This window comes from Typha latifolia, chromosome 8 (assembly GCF_019914945.1).
Source record: "Typha latifolia isolate L0001 chromosome 8, TyphaL0001v2, whole genome shotgun sequence".
Classification (NCBI taxonomy): domain Eukaryota; kingdom Viridiplantae; phylum Streptophyta; class Magnoliopsida; order Poales; family Typhaceae; genus Typha; species Typha latifolia.
The window spans coordinates 8,812,407-8,829,563 of record NC_133093.1 but is presented as its reverse complement, the minus strand read 5'-3'; the positions used below and the strand labels follow the sequence as shown (position 1 = coordinate 8,829,563).

At 39.1% G+C, this 17,157-nt stretch overlaps 1 protein-coding gene across 1 annotated transcript; it reads left to right on the top strand.

Annotated features, from left to right (window-relative positions):
• The first annotated feature begins 634 nt into the window (after window positions 1–634).
• Window positions 635–17,071, top strand: LOC140794231 (nuclear transport factor 2-like). The gene is made up of 9 exons (XM_073146162.1): window positions 635–925; window positions 1,038–1,172; window positions 1,579–1,885; window positions 13,626–13,888; window positions 13,986–14,172; window positions 14,442–14,563; window positions 14,644–14,709; window positions 15,100–15,178; window positions 16,461–17,071. Exons 1-9 carry the CDS (start codon window positions 887–889, stop codon window positions 16,652–16,654), a joined length of 1,392 nt encoding a protein of 463 aa, XP_073002263.1. The 5' UTR covers window positions 635–886; the 3' UTR covers window positions 16,655–17,071.
• The last annotated feature ends 86 nt before the right edge of the window (window positions 17,072–17,157 follow it).

Below are 17,157 nucleotides of genomic sequence, written 5' to 3'. Positions count from 1 at the left end.
TAAAAAATAAAACATTTTTTTAAATAAAATTTTCTTAACTTTACATCGCATCAAATTTAATTACTAATACTTATTCTATAATTGATTTTTAGAAATTATTTTAAAGTAAACATGATCTTAGTTTAGTATATAATTAAACACCATATTTTTTTTTCTTGGCCTAATTTAAGTTACCAAAACTATGACTAAAAAATAGAGTCGGCTAGCCACGCTCAATCTTAAGACTCAAACCAAACTGCCAGAGAGGAAGCTTACTTTGTATATTTATGATTAGTTCCCTCATGATTTGTTAAAAAAATAGTTCATGTGAATTGAATGATAACTAATATATATATATATATATTTATTTATATAAATTAAGCCTGTAGCTCGGTTGTTAGATGGTACGAACATTATGGGTTTGATTCCTACGTTGACATTGGTGTTAATATTTGATGGATTTTTAATGGGAGCACTGTGTGATTATGGTTTGAGGTAGTAGAAGAGTTAGGCCAGTTGGCCGGGCAGTTCTTGATGGATAAAAGTAAACAGCAAATATTCATATTAATGGGAGATCCGACCGTCCATTTGCCAAACAAATGACATCACCTTAAAACCCACGTCCATCATAATCTCTTATTAAACCCCCCACCCCTCGAGCAAGAACGAAGAACAGAGCGATAAGACGGAGAGAGAGAGAGAGAGAGAGAGAGAGAAGAGATTGAGAGGTTTCTGGGGAAGGGAGTCCCTCCAAATCCATCTTCTCGAACTTCCCATTCGCATTTGTCGCCTCTCGTGGAAACCCCTGACATCAAATCCGAGCGCGCGGTTCTCGAATCCTTCCTCCGCGCATCGATCTCTCGCGCTTAGCGTTCTTGAGAAGGATTAGGGTTTTCTGGGGGCGGCAATGGCGTCTCCTTTTCCCCATCAACCCAAGGCGTTCCGGGTATGGGAGGGCGGTTTTGATTAAATTCCGGCTTTTCTTATATTTTTGCTGATTTTTTTTTTCTGAAAGATTTTTTAATATCTGTGCGACGCTATTTCGAGTAATGATGCAGATAGGGACGTTCTTCTTGAGGCATTATTATCAGATTCTTCAGCATCAGCCCAGCTTGGTTCATCAGTTTTATGCGAATATGAGCACGATGATACGATATGATGGGTCTGCAACTGAGACTGCTATTGGGTTGGTGGTATACTTCTACTTCGATCTTGTACTTGTCCAGTGTAACTGTTGCCAAGTTTTCCTCTTGATTTGGGTGCAGGATAAAGCAAACAATGAATAATATGGCTTATTTTGTTTTTCTATTTCCGAAATAGGCAAAATAAAATTATATGAGGAAAATGTCGTCATGCCAAATTAATATCTCCAAGAAATTTCCTAAATAATGCTAAGATTGTTCTTGACGTGTTGCCCTAAATATAGTTTTATAGCTATTCAATTTTAACTTCCATTCTCTTGGCTAGAAGACCAGAATGACACTTTGTGGTTTTAAGCTTTGAAGGTAGTCTTTGCTCAGTGCTAGCAGTTGTAGATTTCTCTAGTTGTTTGCTTTTCTGGTTTCAATGGGTTACATAATCTGTGTTGAACTTTTACAGCAAATAAATGATCTTATTATGTACCTGAATTTCAACGGAATTGAGCTTAAAACAGCTCACTGTTTGGACTCCTGGAATGGAGGTATTATTGTGATGGTTTCTGGCTTTGTTCAACTGAAGGACTACAGTGCCCGGAGGAAATTTGTTCAAACTTTTTTCCTCGCCCCTCAGGAGAACGGATATTTCGTTCTAAATGATATTTTCAATTTACTAGAAGACGAACTTGTTCATCAGCCTCCAGCAGTCACCTTCGAACCTGAAAATAATGAATCTAAGCTGAATACATCAAGTCCTATGCCTGCACCAGGTATTATGCAGTATGAGCTTTAATAAAGTTGTCTGGTTCCTTAACAGTGTGTGTTACTGAGTTTTTGCAGTACCTTTCTCTTGTCCTGAAATATTTGAATAGGCTCTGATATTATTTAATTATGGAGTTATGAACATGTTAAAGTATGTTGTTTTCTAGGCTCTAGCTTTCATTTCTTTTATTGTGCATTGTGGCTAATGACATAGGACTTTTGTTATCTGGGACTAATATTGTGTATGCCTACGTGGCTCTTCTTTGCTCCAACATATCTTCTAAAAAATGGCAATGACCCACCATTTTTTACTTGTTTCTTTGTGTTTGAACCAAGGATTGTCATGTCGATCGGCATGCCCTTGTGTGCCACTGACATGCATTTGACACACCTCTAATATATTTTTAGAGTATTTAAAAATACTTTTAGTTTGAATATATATATCAAAGCATACATCAGAGTTTTTTATCCTTGAATTTTTTTTTGTAAATGATCTATTTTATTAATGATCCAATAATAATCAATTAGAAACATTATTTAACATATACTATGATCGAATACATTCATTAATTGATAATAATTCAATAAATAAAATAAAAACCTAGTTAAACGTAGAATGATTAGAAAGATCAAAAGTTTCATTTGCCGGCACATAAATATAACAAGAATATTGCGCTAAATATGTGGACCCACGAGCACGACATGAGCCAGGAGATCTAGCTCATGTACTAGTCATCATGAGGATAACGTAAAAGTGTGGTGGATTGTTATGATCCGACCATGGGTGGTCGAGTTAGCCAAGTCGAGTTAAATTGAGTTAGTTAGATTTATTTTATTGCGTAAAATTCTAAATAAAGCGGATAATTCGTATATGGATCCAATCCGCTAGGATTTTACTCCTATAAGTAGGAGTGTTCATGAATTAATAATTATTGTGAAATTAATTATTGAGTTTAGTTATTTTATTATCTCATCTGTATCTTTTATTTTTCAGCCGTTAGATTGTTCTTATCTTCGTAGGAGTAGATTGTAACCGTAGAACCTCCCAAGCTTCCAAACCCCGGTCACCGTTTTTCTCTACGAGCCACTCTACTCTACGGTCGTCCATCACCGTCCTTGGCCGACTGCCGTAACGTTAGATAATTATAATTCTACCCCGTTATGACTTTCCTTCACTCTTTTATTTTTAACTTTTCACATAATCTTAAATTTATGTGAAACTAAAGTCATTAGGACCCTAACTTTTGAGACTACCACTCACAAAATATCATAATTTTCTTACGTCTAGATTGATTCAGATCTAGTTCATAACGTTTCAGCACGCACCCGACGGGTCTGACCAGCATGGGTCAGCACAACTCGGCAAGAGGTTCTATTGTACTAGTGCTAAGTTTGTGTATGATGTTCTTGCGTTCAAGCATATAGATTCTGTTGCCTAAGCCTTCCATAGTTTTAAAAGATTTTCCCGAGAGATTTACTTGTCTTGAGCTTTATCTTAGTTGTTTCTGAGTTCCAAACATTAGTTTTTGTAACGATCACCTTCCTAACCCCCTCGATCTCTATGAGTCCATATCTAAAGATGGAACTTGATTCCGACTCACATAGAGAAAGTTAGGGTTACAGGAGATTTTCAAAGTTAAGGGTGAACTAGAAATCCAACAATTGGATAGTGGAGTACATTTGGGGTTGAGATAAATTCAGGATAGAGAACAAATCTATTGGGATGGATTGTGGAAATAGGAGGCCGAAGAGACATGGTGGTGAACGGCATAGGGTTATGACAAGGTGGTGGAGATGACAATGATAGAAGTCGAGGTAGTCGGTAGGAAAGGATAAAGAAGTAGTAGGGTCTTTCTTTAGGGTCACGGGGGTGCAGCCAGACGAAGAGGAATGCAGCAATGAAGATACTAGATGATAGCTTGGGTTTCAAAGTTTGGAGGTAGTCGAACAAAGAGGAAGGAGATGATCTTGCAAACTAACTTTAATAATCCAAGATGATTATCTAGGTGCACATATATCTATATGTGGCTTCCTAACTCGATGAGGCTTGGCGATAGGAGGGAACATGCTTAAGTCTTATTGCCTAACATACACAAAAATAATAAAATAAAACACTCAGTCTGTTACGAACCAGATCTGGAACGATCCGTTCATAAGAAAAATTATGAAAATTTAGGTGGAGGTAGCATCATGAGTTAGGGTTCTAATGAGTCTGGTTTCATCTAAATCGAAGGTCGGGATGAAAAGATAAAAATAAAATAGTGGAGATAGGTTAGGGAGGGCAGAATGGTAATTTTCGACGTTGTGGCGGTCGTCGGAGGGTGGTGGACGGCTAAGGGTGGTGGTGGACGGCCATGTAATAGGGTGGCTGCTGGAGGTAGGAGGTGGCTAGGGTTTGGATGCTTGAAAGGAATCTACGGTTATGATCTACTTCTAAGAAGATAAAGATAATTTAACGGCTAAAGTAAAAAGATAAGGACGAAAATAATAACTAGCTAAACTCAGATTTCTCTTAATAATTATTATCAACATATGTCCATCTATATTTATAGGAGTAAAATCTCTAGCGGATCGGATCCACATGCGGATTATCCGATTTATTTGAAATTCAAAACAATAAGATAAAGCTAAGTAACTAGTTTGACTCGACTTGACTTGACTCGACTTAACCCATGTAGTCGGATCGTAATACAGTCTCTCGGGTAGATGCGTTCGAACGGCCTTAAGGGTGTTTGAAAGCCTAATTAATCTTTAGGCTCTCAGGTAAATGCGTTCAAACGACCTTGAGGTCATTCGAATGCCTCATCCCGAGACTTGCTCTTTTGACTGGATTGGAACTTTTATTTCTTCGCAAACAAACTATTGCTAACCCGAGACTTGCTCTTTTGACTGATTGGAACTTTTATTTCTTCTGCAAACAAACTATTGCTAACTAGATACTCAAAACGTGAAAGAGGAAGAGACTTCATGAAGAAGTCGACAATTTGCTTCTCACTGCTGAGGTGATAGAGAGAAATGATACCAGCTCGGTACTCTTGGCGAGTATAGTGCATATCGACTTTAATATACTTTGTCCTCTTATGAAAAATAGGATTTTCGAGCTTTTTAGCACTATCATTGTCGGAGGAGTTGAGAGAGGCAATGAAACACCCATATTACTAAGGAGTAAGGAGGCGACGGAGCCAAATAATCTCAGTCACCGCACACATAGTATGATACTTTAACTTAGTAGTAGACACCACAGTGCTCCAGGAAATCAGGCCAAGAAATATATAGAAGCCAGTAGTAGACTTTCGATTAGACTTGTCATCAACATAGTATGCCTTTGAATAAGTTTGTAGAGCCAAGATGGAAGTCGATGGTATGAAAAGAGAGTGGGTGATGGTGCTACGAAGATATCAAAGAATATGCATAAGAACAACGTAGTGGGTAGTTTGAGGAGCTTGCATGAACTGAGTGATATTAAGCCGAGTAATGGTCAAGTAGACGAGTGCCCGACTAGCTGACGATATCTAGTCGGATCTAGAAGAAGTTGATCATCATCAGGCCGAAGCTTCACATGAAGCTCAACTAGGGTGGCAGCGGGACGAGTGTCAGTGATAATATCACGATTGAGAATGTTTGTAATATACTTTTGCTAGGACAATAAAAGACCATGGGGTGACCGAGCAATTTCAATACCCAAAAAGTATCGAAGAGGACCAATGCCCTTCATCTCAAACTGACTCTGAAGATGCTGCTGAAGAGAGTGGATCCTAGCCGAGTCATCTCCAGTGATAATCATATCATCGACATATAGAAAAAGGATAATTCAACCCCGAGCAGAAGATTGCAAAACCTAGATGGCATAAAGAGACTCTCCTGAAATCCTTAGGCTGTGAGAACACTACGAAATTAATCAAACCAGGCATGAGGAGCCTGCTTGAGCCCATAGATAGCTCATAGCAGTTGACATATGTGACCTAGGGAAAAAGGGAACTAGATGGAGGATCCATATACACCTCGTCAAGAAGACTGAAGAAGCGCATTCTTCACATCCATCTAATGAAGAGGCCACTGGCGACTAGAAGCAATATCAAGAATAGTACGAGTAGAGGTCATCGAGGTAACATGAGCAAAGGTTTTCTTGTAGGGCTTGAAGCTCATCTGCTGAAAGAGGATCAAACCACGCATGAATAAAACGAAACATAGAGGAAAGTTACTCTGGGCACTGTCAGATCGGAAGATCTTAATCAGTTAATTGAATTGAGTATGAACCATAGAAGAGAAATCACGATAGATCTAACATATCTCAAAGCTAGCGCATGAGATAAATCAGGTGAAACAAGAGTAATCAACAATAAAACATACATAATAGAGAAAGCCAGGACCAGAAGAAGTGGGAGCGGGGCATTAAATGTCAGAGTGGATAAGATCGAAATGGGAATCAGAGATACTCTCATTAAAAGAAAAAGAAAGGGCCCAGTGTTTTGCCAACCTACAACCAGTACAAATAGGAAAAATGACTATTGTCTAAGAATCCAAACTTGGATAAGGTCTTGAGGCGCTGACTCGATACATGATCTAGACGCCAATGCCACAGGTCAAAAGGAGATGAGTGATGGGATTAACACTTAAACTAGGTGGAGGAAGGTGAAGCTGGTCAAAATAGTAGAGCCTATGAATTCGACTACCGGTCCCAATCCCTCGGCCGTTGACGTGTCTTGCACAACATAGAATGTAGAAGAAAAAGACACAGTGTAACTAAGTAAGAGAACTAAGTAATAGAAATAAGACTCATTACTAGATCGAAAACAAGTCATATATTAGATAAAGTAAGACGAGCAGTGAAAATGGACGAGTCACTAGTCATATGAGGTGCCAGGATAAAGAATCCAAGATTTAGTTATACTAGAGAAAGTAGAGGCAGAGATACCAGTGAAGCTAAGGCTTTCATGGCTGATCAAAACACGAGATGCTATTAGAAGAGATAATGTTGCTAACTTTGAGGATATGTGTTTTGAAATTTTGACTCAGGTCTTTAACACCTGGTGGACAATGTTGCTAACTTTGACACGCTATCAAATTGGTGCAAATTTGGATAAGTTTTTTGAAAACTCGAGGGCTCAACATAGTGGACTTTCGTCGAACACTTGGTGAGCAAAAACTTTGAATAGTGCTGTTGAAGGAGAGGGTAGTGGACAAGTGAACATTTGTCGAAAACTTGGTGGGCAATAGCTCAAACCGTGCTACTGTGTTGAAAAAGAGGGTTGTGGACACCCAATCTTTCACTGAATTGTTGGTGAGTGCTTGCTGCTTTGCTGCTGCTGGACTTGTAGAGAATGGTGAAGAGAGAAGCTCACGCCGAGGAGAAGAAGCACAGCTGCTGCTGCTGCAGTTGTGGCTGTTGTAGCTATTGGTGGCTGTTGTAGCTATTGGCAAGCCTGAGGAGGTTGGAGAGGCTTTTGACAAGTTGGCGGTGCGAGAGGGTGAGGCGATAGCACCCGAGTTCAATGAGGGTGAAAGAATGAAAAACATTTGAAGATTTCGAGCAATGAGACTGAGAGAAGCTATTTGAAACACTTACTTCCAAAAATCACGTGTTCCTCACGTGGAGAGATCCACGTGATTCTCACTTGACCCGTAAGTGAAATAATCTCACAAAGTATCTGGGATAAGTCTAGAAATACCATAATAATCAAAACAAATAATCCAAAGTTACAATTATCACATGGGTCAACAAGCCTCTAGGAATGCAAGTTTATACATAAATTTTAAGCATAAAAACTCTCGCAGGGGCTAAAGTCCAACTAGGAATAACAGAATAAACAATACTAATAAAAAAACAAATCTGCTACTCCTCGATATCTGCGTCCTCCATAATTAGCTATGAAATATTTTCACCAAAATGGCGGTGAGCACGGGGCCCAGCAAGTATAATCCAATATTAATTTATGAATATTATATTGCATGATAAATAGAAATGCATAACCATAATTATGAACATATCAAGTAAATGTGTACAATACAATTTTCAATAAACTTTCATCATCGTCGCTCAATATATATAAAAATTCACACAGAAACCGTGTCACTAATGTCATATTTCACAAAGCAACATAGTATCGAAGGGGACTAATCATCTAGCGGTATTATCGTCTATACATGCCCGGTGACACTGCATATGATCGGTTGTCTGTGGCCATCAGACTAAGAATCTCAGTCGTAGGCCCATCAACACCGCTCTAGTAAATCATCGCACAAAACAGAATCATTACTTGTAGCTGAATCATCGCACAGAGCAGAATCATCACATACAGCGGGTAATAGCTCACAGCTTGATAGACGCCCTGACCATGCATCCTCGGGTACCGCTAGAACTATAACCCTGCCTCTCAATCATCTTACTAATATCATTCTAGACTAGTCTCCAGCCACGATAGTGTAATCACCTGAATGCTCCACCAACTAACGACCTCAGGTGTAGATCGCTAATATAATACTATATAATATACCCTACCCTTAACTCTGGGTTGAGTGGGTGAGAGGGGGCACTGCCTAGTTGGGACTAGACTAACAATGATACGTGCATACGGTGCCATGACTTCTATTATTTATTATTTCATGATCATCAAAGTAACATGTATTATAATTAAGCATGGGTCTATCATACATATGCAATAAGTAGTAATTAATGTAAGTAAGAAATGACATGTAAATATTATTCGTAGACTAATATAGGATCTAACTCGTCTGAAATATCTCTGAAGTCTGTCTCACTCTCTTAATCAGTCGACTCCTCCTGAATTTCGAGATCCTCCTCGCACAGTAATGGGTCTAATAATTTATAAGATAAAATAAACATAAGAATGATGAACTTATAGAACTAATTACCTTGTTGTATAAATTAAGTTTGATTTTCTAGGTCCGAGTAGGTGACTTGGTCTTGCATTTATCCTTCCCTATTAATATATTATTTTGTATTAATTAAAAATGGTAATTTATGGTAAAATTAAAATTATCCACATTTGCAAATGTCAAAGATAATTGAAATGATCAATAAATTCAAATGCCTAATTTAATTATGTATTATCCTAAATTATGTTAATAACATGATTGAGAAAAATCTAAAAAGGTAGCTAACATAAATTTATAAAAAAAATATTAAAAGACTGGCTGGCTTAGGATTCACAGGCTGGGTTGGGCTCAAGGCCCAGTCAGCATTAATGTTGAGGAAGTGGGCTGTGGGCCTACCCATAACCCACTAGGCTAAATGATAGGCTAGCTACAGGTGTGTGCCACAACCCACACTGTAGCCTGCCCAGATATTGGGTGGGATGGGCTTAAGAGCCCAGTCCACCACATCAACCACTAAAATATTGGGTGGACTGGCTGAGCCCAATCCACCTCTAGCTACGAGTGTGGGCTGCGGCCCACACCGTAGCCCACAGTGGTCTGGTGGATTGGGCTCAACCGTTGTCTACGGGCATGGGCTGCGGCCCACCCCGTAGTTCACAGAGGTCGGGTGGACTAGGCTCACGAGCCCAGTCCACCGCTGGCTACGGGCGTGGGCTGCAACCCACTCCTGTAGCCAACACAAGCTGGTGGGGGTTTGATCAACCCCTACCTAGCTCAGGCTTCTTGCCTAGGAATATAGAGATGGAGTTGCTGCTGCCGGCGATCCTCGTCACCGGCAGCCAAGCTCCACTGGCTCCCTAAAGTCGACGAGGTCGACTTGGGTTGCAGCCCGGTTTGAACCATCGGCAAGTGTGGCCGATGGTGAGGAGTGAGAAACTCCATGGCCGACGGCCATGGAGCTTCCTAATTTAGTGAAAATGGGCTCGAAGCCCTTATCTCGAGTACCCACCTCCTCCACGTGAAGAGGTGAGTCAATCGAGGCTGACGAGCGAGGCCACCACCGCCGGTAGTGGCCGCTAGTGACCAAGGAACCCAGCGGTGGGAGGCGATATGGCATCGCCTCCCACACACCTCGTGTGTACGGCAAGGGCTGATGCGGGGAAACTTCTCGGACCGGTGGGTAGTCGACCCAAAGTCGTCGGCCGACGAATTTCTCCGGCAAAGATAGAAATGGATAAACTACAATTAACTATGTTTACTAAGCAATATTCTAATTAATTTAAAGGGGAGAAGGAGGCTGACCCGAGGATTGAGGTGAGGGGGTTTTGATTGGCCGCCGACGCTCTGGTGATCCGCTGTTTGCGACGAGGTCTTCGGCAGCTCGGAAAGAGAAAAGAGAGAAAGAGGTGGAAGAGCAAGAGAGAGAGAGAGAGAGAGAGAGAGAGAGAGAGATTGTGAAGCCAAGAAAGCCAGAGGGGGAGGGGTGTTGGAGTTTATATAGAGATGAGGGGGAGAGGGGGGCGGAGTGGAGTTCAACTCCACTCCGACGCATTTCTCTCCCACCTCTCGCAACTAACTGCGAGAGGTGGGGGAAGAAGGAGAATAAGTCAGCGCATGCGCCAAGCGCGTGCGCTGCGGTTAGAGTGCACGCGCATGGCGCGTGCGCTTATTATTATTTTTATTATTTTTTTTATGGGTGTTACACTATTGGAAGGAGATGTCCAACTTAAGCAACGTTCTTGGAGATCTGGAAGCTCTGATACTATGAAACAATACAAGACCTAACCTTAGACTGGGTTTGGAGAGAAGAAAGGAAAAAAAAATAGAAGATTTGGTGAAAATGTATTGTTTAAAATGATAGAGGGGGCCTTGGCCCTATTTATACAAAATCACCATATATCTAAATAAATAAGTAAAATATAACAAAAGAACTCTAATAATATAGTACTAGTATTTAGATATTTTTGTCTTTTCTCATAAATAAGCTAACCGAACTACCATAGTAGTATTTATATCCAAATTCATGCTGATTCTTTGTCATTGAGGAGTTTTGAAAATGTGATTGGCTATTGTGTTTTACTATTGTATTTACTAGATTAAGTCAGTTCTTCATGGAGTAATTGTGACATGGATTTGCATAATATTTAACCAAATTTACTGAGAGTTTCAGGTTGAATACTTCCTTTACTTTGCCGTTAACTATTTCTACCTTTTGTTATTTCCTCTTAATATGCCTACTTGCTCTACTATAATGAATTTTAGAATCATGCTGATTCTTTGTCATTGAGGAGTTGTGAAAATGTGATTGGCTATTGTGTTTTACTATTGTATTTACTAGATTAAGTCAGTTCTTCATGGAGTAATTGTGACATGGATTTGCATAATATTTAACCAAATTTACTGAGAGTTTCAGGTTGAATATTTCCTTTACTATGCCGTTAACTATTTCTACCTTTTGTTATTTCCTCTTAATATGCCTACTTGCTCTACTATAATGAATTTTAGACTTTATCAGCCTATTCAGTTTTCCTTCCTCCAATTACTTACATATCACTACTTCCTAAGGTCAATGCGGGCTGAAATTAGCCTGTGAAAGGAAGAATGACATAGAGATGAAAAAGAAAGATCTAACTAATTTGTAACTTCTACTTTATGATTACATTTAGCTACCATTCCTTTTAAATCTAAACAAAGATGAGAAGTAGAATATTGCATACCCTTTTAGAAAGGTTGCTGAGAGAGGATGAAACGTACATTACGGACACTTTTAGTTAGTGGTGGATTTGAGGTTAGATATTCTTGGTAAGATTGTATAGTTAAAAGTTCCCTTCCTTAACATCTTTTCTTTTGCCTTTTTCTCTATCTGCTTTTTCTTTCTTTTTATATCCTCTATTGTCTTCTTTTTGAGTTTTTTTCCCAATGTTGGCTAGTGTTTTCCCTACGGATATTCTCATCTGAATCTCTACAGCAGTGTGAGATTACATTTATAGAGAAGTGCATCTTATTATCCCTTGCTTACATGTTACTTGTGAGATTGAATCCAGATATCTTCTAGGACTGTAGGTCTGCACCAAGGAAAAAACAGATATTTGATGTTTGGCAAAACTTGATGTCTCTATTTGCTAATTACAAAAACATCACCAACATGAGAATAAATAGATCTAAATCCGAGATTAATTTCTTGATAATTATCCTAATATTGAGCTCATTAATCCGAGATATTTGATGTTTGGCAAAACTTGATGTCTCTATTTGCTAATTACAAAAACATCACCAACATGAGAATAAATAGATCTAAATCCAAGATTAATTTCTTGATAATTATCTTAATATTGAGCTCATTAATATTTTAAAAATCCTTAACATGCATGCTCGGTGTTCCCCTTTAAATACCTTGTTTTCAAAATCTCCCCAGGAGACTCCTAAATAGGTATCATGAAGAATTTCTTTCACGAGTTGAGGACAAACTCGTAGGCTAGAAAATGGTCACTTGTTACCCAAGTGGGCGAGTCACTAATAATTACACCTAATGTCCTCTACTTGGACTCTATTTGCGGTTGTAGATCATATTGTTAAGATTTCTCGCAATTTTCTATGGAACAAAAAAGCGACTAAAAAGGCCTTCATTTGATCGGTTGGGACCAGGCCACCTAGCCAAAAGCTACTGGTGGCCTTGTAGAGGTGATCATCAAGCAGGCTGGGTCGAGTTCGGGTTGAGCTTTTCGGGCCGACCGGCCTTAAATATTTATTCACGGCTAGACCCATTAATCACTCCTGTCGGGCTATAATACCATAACCCATTATTGCTCACTAGCCCATGGAGTTTTTAGGCCTGGGCCAAGCTTGACGGGCTAGGTTTAAAAAAAATTATATCTTATTGGGCCGAGTGAAATGGGCCTCCATGAAGATATTTTAGGTTTTTTTTTTATAGGAATATATTTATCTGTTGATATTCAGTTTACTAGATATCTGATGTGAGATTAAAAGACAATGAGAATAGACATGCATAACAGGCCGAACTGCAGGGGAGCTTAGTGGGTGGGCTTTCGGGCCGGGCCGCTCTTAGCTCGGGTTGGGTCGGTCCCAAATTGGGCTTGAGCTAGGGTTAGCCCGGTTAAAACTGGGTGGGTTTGGGTAAGGCTTGGGTGGGTCGGACCCAATAATCACCTCTATGGCCTTGGGATCAAGAATCTGCGTCTAACCCATTTCTCGCTTATGGTCAATAACGTCTTTAAGGTGCTTAATGAAACTAGGGGTACTTGGGCTAATCTGGTCAAAACCTGGTATGGCTTGCTCCACCCTCCGTTTAAAAAAAAAATCTAAACAGTGTTCTTGGGCTTAGCGCCTATTTATTCGTACTCTCTGGTTGCATCAAGAAATTTGGATGAAAATGCACATGCTAATTTAATTCAATCTCTCTTCATCTTCTTCTAAATGTGTTTTGGTCAAATTTGTAGTGTTAATTAGGTTTTGTTCGTTTTCACTTGAATTAATTTTTACACAACGTGTAACTGCTGTTTGACTTTTTGCTTCAATGTTATGTTTTTTGATTGATAGGTTGCTTTGTCAGTGACATGTAGCAGGTTGTTACTAGTGAAGAGCAATAACGTATTCTGGTGCAACCGTGTAAAACTTCCTCACTCAAAACTATTTGAAAGGCTTCTGATACAACCTCATAAATGTTGCTCGGGAGCTCTTATTTGTTTATGTACTGTGTGTCAGTTCTGTGTATATTCTTCAAGGTGTGGAGAACATAATTTTTGTTATGAACATGCCATTGATATGACATGGAATATCTGTAGGGTTACTTGCCTTTACCTGGTTATGCTGATTGTTTTTCCCTCTCCTTTTCTCTTTTATAATGGAGTTTTCCTATATGCACAAGTTTACAAGGTTTTAATTATTGAGCAGTTTCTAACTATGTTATTGGGGAAGAGATTCAATCTAAGGAGCTTTTGGCTCCAGAACATAAAGAAGAAAGTGAGATAATGGATAAATGCAGCATTGATGAGCCACAAAAGGAAGTTTTGAGCCTTGATACAACAACAAATGACCCTCCTGCAGAGGAGCCTGCTGCTTTGTTTCTAAGTTCGACGAACAGTATGCCAGATTCACTTCTTACCGCTGTGGAGGATCCTGTTACAGAATCTCCAAAGCATACATATGCTTCAATTGTACGTTCTATTCTCTCTGAATTGGTTTTCTTAGAATAGTTTCTCTCATAGTGGTTTTGCTTACGTGTTCTATCTATGATGCTTCTGAGCTGTTTAGTTGCGAGCAAAAGGACAGTCTGGCTATCCAGTGACCCACCCTACTTCTTCAGAGAAGGCCAAATTAGTTGCTCCGCAATTGAATTATGCACCACGGTCAACTCCAGGACAGCATTTGCAGCCTATTTTGGCGCCTGAAAAGCCTAGCTTGGAAATCATGCAGGAAACTAGCATGCTTGAAGATGAAGGTTGCTCTATACTCTCTCTGTTTGCGACTCTATGACATAATTTCTTATGGCTTCAATAGGACTGTTGGATTTTGTACTGACTTTTTGAAACGCTGATCACTCTGACTCTTAGAATAATTCTCATAAACCTTTTCTGATCACGTATGTTAAGAAACTTATTTTATTTAAGTTTTGGGCTACAATTTTATATGGTTTGATTAGCTTGCAGGCCATTTAAACTATCTTTCTATCTGATTTTTGTTTTTTTGTTCTTTTATTTTTAATTGCAGGGGAATCACTATCTGTTTATGTGGGGAATCTTTCACCATCTGTTTCAATTAGTGAACTTGAGCAGGAGTTTAACAGCTTTGGTAGGATAAAGCCTGATGGTGTTGCAATTAGGAGCCGTAAGGTAACTTGAATCAAATTCTGATAACTTATCCTTTCCGATCGACTACTTTTGCTATCTCTGAAATTTGTGTTGACCTGTAGGAGGCTGGGGTTTACTATGCCTTTGTTGAATTTGAAGATATTACTGGCGTTCAGAATGCTCTTAAGGTCTGTTTCTGTCTCAACTTTACATTTTACAGGATTGTGGATTACAATGTGGAATAGATGAATAAATCATCTTCTGTATATCAGAATTATAAATTTAATAAATAACTACTCTTTAATACTTATCCTAAAACTTTTGATCATCTATTTCTGGCTTTTGAGCTATTCTTTTAGTATCTATGTTTTATTCACTACATTTTCTGACATCAATCTATCTGAATGTCAGATATACTCATTGAAATTTCTCGTTGGCTCTTTGCCTTCAAACTTATATGCCTCTTTTTCGGCATGAATAATAAATGTGTGTAGCTAGTGTTTGTTAACAATCCAAAATATCTCGCTTAATCTATCATGTGAGTATATTGTTCTGACTGAGCCTATTTCTTTTATCAGGCATCTCCTCTGCAGTTAAATGGACGGCTAATTCATGTTGAAGAGAGAAGACCTAATGGCAGCTTTTCTCGTAGTGGAAGTAAGTGCTGAATATCTACTCTAGCTTTTACAGATGATGATCACCACTTACCTATCATAGCAATTAGGTAATTATATTCAGTTGTTTAGTATTGGAATCTTTTTTCCCATTCTGTAAGCCCCTGTTTGAGTAGCTTTTGAACTTTGGTGTGTTCAAATTTTAAAAAAGATGAAGTGTAACTCAACACAGAGCTAACCGTTCCTGCCCAACCTTAACATGTAAGTTTTTATTTTTTTATTTACTTTTAAGAAACAGGCTATGGTTACTGCTATTAGGTCTGAAACACGAATACTTCATGTGGATACATCATGGACCCATGCCCTTGTCAGTTAGCTTGGAGGCCCTGAACCACATGATGAAAAAAATTTATTAACCTATCGATCTGTAATAATTCATGTCAGCATATCTTAGCGCACATTCTTAAAATATATCAACACTGAGCAGCATATATGTCTATGTTCAACAACAAACAACATCAACGACTTACAAATTCACCGACAACCAAGCTTTAGTCCGAATTCGAAACACACACATATGTATGGCGCATATGCATGTGTATTTTGACATAGACACGTGCACACAATATGGCACATGAGAGTTGAGTAATATTGGAAAATTGGATATTTGGATCCTTACCGAACTGACATGAAAGGTTACTAGAGACTAAATTTTAATAGGCAATTGGTCATAGGAGATGTATCTAGTGTTGGATGACTTTTATACTTTTTATTAACTCATGTTATCAGTCTCGAGCCCATTTTGTAGTTTATCTCAACGGTCTAGCTCAGGCCCTCGACATTCCATTGGATCTTTGGCTGGATCAGGTTTGGGCTTGCTGAATATGTCTGGCCGTCAGAGTAAGCCTGGCCCCAACTAACTTGCCTGGGTCTAGTCCTGGAAAACCTTTTTTTTTATCTCCTCTTCCCTGATATGATGAATATATAGGCACTATTCGTGGAGAATATGCTACACCCTTTATGGTGCACACGTGTCAACAGTGACTAATTTGTGTCAAGTTTCGACATGTTGGTCTTAAATGCAGGTGAACACTTTTTTACTTGCCTGTTTTTCCTTGAATCTTCAGGCTTGTGATTGAGCTCTTAGTTTGCCAGGAAATAGTGACCCTCCTTTTTCTATTTACTTCACAACAGTTGATGGTTTCATTTATAGTTGGATTTGAAATGTATCTCGATTGACCTATAACAGAACTCAGTTCCTGCAGTACTTTGATTGCTGATAACCAATAAGTTGCCGTTTTTATATTTTTCTTTTCTCTCTGCAGGAGGAGGCAGAGGAAGGGGTGGCTACCTATCAGATGCTTCAAGGGGACGTTTTGGTGTTCGGTCTTTTGGAAGGAGTAGTATTCTAGACACAAGCAGGGACTATGGCAGTAGGCCAAGGGTAAACAGATATCAACAGCGAGGAGCACACCAAGAAAGGGGTATATTGGGTACTCCAGCTTCAAGGAATGGATAGAGCCCATTAGATTGTCATAAAATCAGGTTACTGCACATCTGCTAGTTCGTATGGCACAAAACGTGCATCTTTCCTCGTGTGCCTGCATGGTTCCTATAACAGTCCCTTCTTCTCAGAAATGGTCACTATTATGTTTGGAGTGTCATTTAGCTGGTTTACAGAGCGATCACTAGTGTCTTTCTTTTAGCTGATAAGAGTAGCTCCAGGAATTTTTTGATGGGCTTTTGGCATTTATTATTTTCCTTTGCCGCCCCCTCAATGGTGTCAACACCTGGAGTATGTGCATTTTGAGAATTTTGGTGCCAATTTATTTTTTCTTTTAACAGTATATCTGTTGCATATAATCTTTGCTTGCCCATTCTCATGTACTTCGACATCGCCCAAATGAACATGCTGGTTATTTTGGCCTGTGATCTCCTTCTCTGTGTTCTATTTTTCTGTTTGTTCTTGGCTCTTGCCTACTCATATACTTGCTTCAAGTTTGCTGCAAAGACTGCTAACCT